The following is a 6,770-nucleotide window of genomic DNA, read 5'->3' on the forward strand; positions in this document are numbered from 1 at the left end:
GGGCTGGATGTGAACCCGCCACCTCAGGTGTATGTGGCTCGCGCCTTAGCCACTTGAGCCACAGGCGCCGAGCCCATTCAGCTGTTTCTTACCTCTGAGCATGGGCGTGATGATGGTAGAAAGCAAACTTCCAGCATTAATGGCCAAATAAAACATGGAAAAAAATCTGTTTCTTTGTTTTTCCTGCGGTGGAAAGGGCAGAGGTATAGTAAGATGACTTGGGCTCCGTACCAACGGGGCAGACGTGGCCAAGGATCTGACCTGGCTCCCTACTTGATTTTGGTCACCGTCCTGCTCTCTAGTGGACATGAACATAACTGAAAGAACAGACGTTGTGCCAGTGGAACCTGACCCCTGTATGTTATAATCCCTTCCTATGGTCTTGAGGGAGGCATGTGCTCTTACCTGGTCCTCTTCAAACTGATCTCCACCAAATGCAGACACACAGGGCTTAATTCCTCCAGTGCCCAGCGCGATCAGGGCCAGGCCCATCATGGACAGCACTCTAGGGAAGAAAGTCGGTTAGTACTGAAATGGCAGGTCCTTCTGGCAGAAGCCTCTTTCTCCTCCCTTCCCCCCAGAGGACCAGGTGCAGTGATAGACACAGAGAAAGGACTTGACCTTCAGGAGAAGCTTAATTCACATGCAGTCTGATAGCTGAATGAAAACCTAAACTCGTGGTTCCTCAAGTTCTTATCCTTGTCTAATAATTTACCATCTAGAAAACTTAAAACAATAGTTTGAATTATGAGCAAAGAGATATGGAGTAGCTTTAATAGTTCTAGTATCCGAATGGGTAAATGGAATGTTAATTGGACAACTGTGAGGATTGTGTGTGATATAGTCATAACAGACTCATAATAATCATTAAGTGACACTGGAAAATATGCTTTCATTGCCAAACAGAACGCCAGGTTATGTAGTATATGATTGTAATTTGCTTAATAGAGTAAAATATTTACTGATATGTACAGGTGGTAGAATTAGAGATTATTTTTTTTTGTCCTTTTTTATTATCCATGTTATCTCTGTATATTGAGAGTAAAATAGTCCCAGCATTTTTCAGCCCTCATTTTTAGGTTTAATTAAATTTACATTAGGTATCACAAACTTCAGTTTTACAAACATGTATCCTGTACTTCTGGGTTGCTAATGGTCCTTAAAAATACTAAAGAAAAATTTATTATACAGAGAAACTCAAGGCAGAAGTTGCACAAAGAAAGAATTCTTTGAAAGTCATGCTTCCTGAATCAATCTTCCTGAATTAACTGGCCAAATCTTGCTTGCCTCTTAATACAACTTGTATTAAACAGTAGTAGTATTTAATACTTAAAGATATTTAATACTCTATACCTAAGCATAATAGAGACAACAAAACCATGGCCAGTTGACTGTCATATACCATTTACTGCTATGACAATTTTAGGTGGGTTCCAATACTAATTCCATGAAATGGAAAATAAGAAGCTAAGATCTCTTTGGCCTTTATCACTTGTCAGGCAGTGCTCTAGGTGCTTTGCCTGGAACAGTTCTTCTAGCTGAAGAAACTGAGGCACAGAGGAAGTGCACCTGCCCAAGGCCAGACAGCGTGGTGGGAGAGCTGGAATCAGGATATGGCAGTCTGAACTCTCACCCACTCCCCCCACCTCACAGTCCCCTCTGGGCATCAAGGGACGGGGTCTGGACAGCAATCTGATGGGCTGACAAATCGGAAATGCAGGGATTGCCAATCCTAATTTGAGTTTCTATTGCATTTTCCCAGCCCATAAGATGGTTTGTTTACTCCATAGGTCAAGGAACTGAAGCAGAGAAACAGGGAACAAAATAAATCCTTCCAGCGAGTCTACTGGGCCAGATTTCAGTGGAGGGAAATGAATCCAGTGGATGACTACGTATCAGTGACACTTGCCACTGAGAGCCCAGCACCAAGGGCCAGGACAAATACTTATGAAAGTGAATTACAGAAAAATAAGCAGAGCTGTGGACCTAGACAGAAGATCAAAAGTACCAGAGGAAACTGGGGATGTTAGGGCCAAGGTCTTGGGGGTTTGTCCCTCCAGGGAAGATCTAGACTAAGATGAATACCTTGCCCACTGACCACACATCACGTGGGATGTGACAGCCCAGGACAGCCAAGCCTCCAAAGGAGCAAGGTCTGCAGATGCCCACTAGGGTGGGGTCCACTGGACAGCCTTCCCCATAGAGCCAACAGGGAAGACAAAGCCTCTGTACTCACAGTGAAGTCCATGGAGAAAGAGGAGGATTAGGGCACCGAGTAAGCACGTGGTGGAAGGACAGGGGGAGGGCAGTGCTTACATCAACTCACATGTGTGTAGGAAGGTTGTCAGGGATCCCGTCACGGTTGTGGTCTGTGAGGTCACTAATTGAGCTTATCGAAATGATTATTTGTCCAATTGTGTAGACGATGGACAGAGACACAATGGTCCTGTGTTTAAAAGCGTTAAGAGAATCCAAGTTAATTACACTATAGCTGCCCACTGCTGACTCCAGCACAAAAGACCTCTTCCTGCAACACTGACAAGAGCCCAGTCACGAATACACCTGTTTCTCAAACATGACCAAACTGGCAACTCTCTGGATCTTTGTGCGAAGTTTTGGCTGGAAGACCAGGAGAAGGGTAAGATCCACTTTCAACTGTTCAAAAGACCCAGTGTTTTATTTTACCTAGCTGCAGAAAGGAGTATTCATATCTTTGAGCAGTGAGAGTTACTTATCTTGGGCCTGGTGATAATACTGATCCAAGAGTGGACCACTCTGTACTTTTGTAGAATTCTGTTGAGGTAGCGAATGTTCTTGCTTCTGTCCTGTTTGTTTTGTTTGGCCTTCCAATCCTCGTGTTCAAATTAGATCCCCAGTGTTGGTGTTTGGGTCATGGGGAAGATCCCTCAGGAGTGGCTTGAGGTGCCATCCTCATGGCTGAGTGAATTCTCACTCCAGAAGTTCCTGCAGGAGCTCCCACCCGTCTCTCTTGCTTCCTCTCTGTGATCTTGCTTTCTCCATGTGATCTCTGTACACGCTGGCTCCCTGTGCCCTTCTCCCATGAGTGGAAGCAGCCTCAGGCTTTACCAGCTGCCTAATCTTCCAGCCAGCAGAATCCTGAGCCAAATCAATCTTTTCTATTTATAAATTACCCAATCTCAGTCATTCCTTTATAGCAACTTGACTAAATGAAGACAGCCCATGTCATTCCTTTGGCCCAGCAGAGCCTCTACTTCCTTCTTCATTAAATCCCAGGAACTTTCCTGGTGGCCTCCCATTGGATGTGCTTTTGGAGCAGTTCCTGCAGGGCTGGGAGAGGGCTCTCCTTAGTGAGCTCACACTGCATGTCCTCTCTGCCCAGTGAGCAGCTGAGCCACTCGGTAGCCAGCATGTGTATTAGAGAGTGTCTTTGTTTCCTGGCCTTTAACTCTGGCTCACAAATCATGAATGGCCTGTCTCTGTTACTACTTCAAGATAAGACAAAGATCTCATATTTGTTTGCATTAGGACAGAAACCTACTCATGTTACTGGTATTGCTAAATGTCAGGCAGTGTGCTAGGCTATCCTAAGAGTTTATGTTCCTTAATTCTCTATTCCCAGATTCCACCATCCAAAACCAGAAAGTTTACATTTACCTGTGGCTTGTTTGTGAACAAGAAACACAATGGTCCTGTGTTTAAAAGCGTTAAGAGAATCCCAGTTAATTACACTATAGCTGCCCACTGCTGATTCTAGCACAAAAGACCTCTTCCTCCAACACTGACAAGAGCCCAGTCATGAATACACCTGTTTCTGAAACCTGACCAAGCATTTCCAACCACTCACTTGAACTTTCCCAGCCATGAGTCAGCAATAAGGGCTCCAAGGATGGGCGTCAGGTAGCACAGAGCAACAAACGTGTGGTAGATGGCGGTGGAGAGATTATCATTCCAGCTGATGAAATTCGTGAAATACAGAATCAGGATTGCTAGTTGCCGAGGGCAGGTGGAGAGGAGGGGAAACAAAGTTAGGACCAGCCAAGTGACTCTTGCCCTTCCCTGAAGGGTGAGAAATAGTCAAACCTATTACCTTTCATTCCATAGTAGGAAAATCTTTCACAGAACTCATTGACCACGATGAAGAAGATGCTCAGGGGGTAACCAAAGCAACTCTGAGGAGAGAAAACAGCACAGGATGGAGATGTGCTCCTGCCCGTCCCGATCCTCAAACAAGCAGCCAATGCCCACTGGGTTACTTATCAGGGACAACCCAGAGATGGAAACTAGAATTTCAATAGTTTTGTTCCCATCCATTAATCATTCCACATACAGATGAGTTAAAGCATCTAGTTTTCCAGTTAGTCTAAAAAGGACCAGGACCTCTCACAGGGAAACTCAGGTCCATCCCCCACCGGGACTCACTATATATTTGTTTGAAAAATGAATCTTTAGGAGTAAAACAGATTGTAAAATTTCTACAATGAAGATAAGTGGAGAAGGAAAATGGATACTCACGTTTGATTTCGACATTTCTAAAAGAAAAACAGAACACAGATATGAAAGTCAGCCACTCTGTACTTTTGGTTGTGTTTACCCTGAACCCCCTTTCACGGCACTCAGAGGGGCCCGTGCATGGCGGCTCCAGCTCTCCCCGGGGTCCCAGGCCAAGACTCAACTTCTTGTCCCCAGGGGGGCCTGGCAGCTGTTTCCTTCCAGTGAGCTCTGCAGGCTACTCTCACCTGCAGGCAGAACTGAGAGCCAGCGGCTCAGAGAATTGTGCCCAAACCATTTCCCCCTGAAGACACCTCAATGTCTGCCCATTGGGATAAACCCCGAACATGTGCTGTGTTCTTCCCCATCTTGCAAGGCCATCAGGTGTTTGTGAGGACTGTTACTGCGATACAAAAACACTATGGGGCCTGACTCACAGTGCGGATGCAGCCACCATCCCCATTGCTGGGCCTGCCTTCCCATCCCCCCACACAGAGGACGCCAGTGCTGAGTTTCTCAAGTGGAAGAATCACACACCATCCATCATGCCAACATCTCCCCCTCCCAACATTGTGTACGATACCTGCGGTTAGTAGGGCTCATTGTTGGGGAGTGGATTAGATCAGCAAGAAGAAGAAGCTCAAACACTTGAGGCATCAGCCCCCCCAGCTGCTGGGGCAACCGCCAGCATTTCCCTCTAATAATTGGGAAAGTCAAGGCCCCCAAGTGCTAACTTTATTGGAGCACGATCACAAGCAATGGGACCAGTAGAACCGGAACATAAATGCAGGCCGGCCAAGCTCAGGTCACTTCCCTCAACCATGCGGTCACATTACCTGCAAAGTACTGGCTTGGGCCCTCCCGTGGCACAATTTAGGAGGGAGTCACTTGACTCAGTTTCCCCATCTTCAAGAAAGAAGAGGGTGACTCTGCCTCTCTGCGTCTGCCCCTGAGTCTCTCAGCTGTGTCTCAGAGACCTGTCATGCTCCATCCAAAGGGGAACCAGCTGTTCAACTCTGTACCTGCTCTCAAATCAACCCCCAGGACAGCGCAGAACTGTCACAAAGGGAATGCCCCAGCTCCTCTTAGATCAAGGCTTCCTCCTGAACTCCAGGGTTACCTGGCCAGTCAGAGGCAGAAGTGCAAAGGGGGCCACCCAGCTCCCACCAGACAGACTGAGCTTCTGCTGGCTCTGCTGTCACCTGCATTGATGCAACTCTGAGAGCACTGTGGTCCCTCAAGGAACAACTGTCCCCAGCAGGTGTACAGGACAAGATGATCACAATCTTGTAATCCTGGACACTCCTGGAGCCCAGAGAGCAGAAAGGACAGAATACAGGGTGCTACGCCAACCCCGACCCCATGGACCTCCAAGTTTCCTAGACTCTCCCTCACAAATCCCTACCCCCACCCTAGCGGCAGCTGCCAGTGACAGTGGGATTAGTGTCTGTAGCCCCCATGACGCTGGGGCTGTGAGCCCTGGGCCTCCAGTACTCCCATGCACCCTTGTCCTGGCTGGCTGTGCCTACCTGTGCTGGCCGCACTGGAGCTCCCTGCAACTGGCAACCAGAAGGAGCACAGGCAGGAGGACTTTTAAAAAAGATGTCGCTCCTCTATCTTGGATACAGACTCTACCCAACCCTATTTGAGCAGCAGGAGGTAGGAGGCAGGGCAGCTGGGCTCCACCCTCTATGGGTGTTGGCACTGCAAGGAACGCAGGGTAGGGCTGCCTGAGCCCCTCAGGGGGACACCTGTCCCTGGCTACTGCCCCAGGCCCTCCTGGGGGCCGGGCACAGGCACTCTTGGCAGTGGGTGGGATGGGGATGAAAGAGCAGGCCTGAGATTCCCAGACATGAGCCTGGTCATTGGGCACCTGGGCTTGTTAAAACACAGACACCCAGGCCCTGACCCAGACTTGCTGACTCAGTAGGTCGGGGTCTGGGTCCCAAGACTGGCATTTCTATCAAACCCAAGGCCATGTGGCTGCAGCTGCTCAGGGGACCACACTTTGGGAACAGTGCAGGGTGAGGAAGCCAAAGGGGCAGAACACTTGTTGGTTGTCTGCGTGTGGGTGTCTTTCCCGAAGACTGAAACTTTGAAAGCATTTCTGGAGGATTCTACATTTCCTTTCTTTAACAACAGAAACAAAACAGTAAGAATACAGTGATTATCTTCCCGTCTGTGACTGGGGGGGGTGGGGGGCGTTCTGCAAACGCTGAGAGGAACACTTACAAGGCAATGAAGGTGAGTCCTCTGTCATTTCCAAACTCCTGGTGAAATACACACACCGTGGGACCTGC

General features: G+C 48.1%; 1 protein-coding gene across 1 annotated transcript in view; it reads right to left on the bottom strand.

Moving 5' to 3' along the window:
- LOC100948091 (solute carrier family 15 member 1-like) overlaps nt 1-6,770 on the bottom strand; it is a 57,077-nt gene that overhangs the window by 23,473 nt on the left and 26,834 nt on the right. Inside the window, exons 2-7 of the mRNA XM_023513106.1 lie at nt 4,495-4,511; nt 4,070-4,151; nt 3,827-3,968; nt 2,327-2,446; nt 406-505; nt 93-183 (exon numbers count right to left, since the gene is read on the bottom strand). Of these exons, the coding sequence (XP_023368874.1) occupies nt 93-183; nt 406-505; nt 2,327-2,446; nt 3,827-3,968; nt 4,070-4,151; nt 4,495-4,511 (552 nt within the window). The remainder of the gene's footprint in view (nt 1-92; nt 184-405; nt 506-2,326; nt 2,447-3,826; nt 3,969-4,069; nt 4,152-4,494; nt 4,512-6,770) is intronic.

This window comes from Otolemur garnettii, unplaced genomic scaffold (assembly GCF_000181295.1).
Source record: "Otolemur garnettii isolate 467f Iridium unplaced genomic scaffold, OtoGar3 scaffold00034, whole genome shotgun sequence".
NCBI classification, from domain to species: Eukaryota; Metazoa; Chordata; class Mammalia; order Primates; family Galagidae; genus Otolemur; species Otolemur garnettii.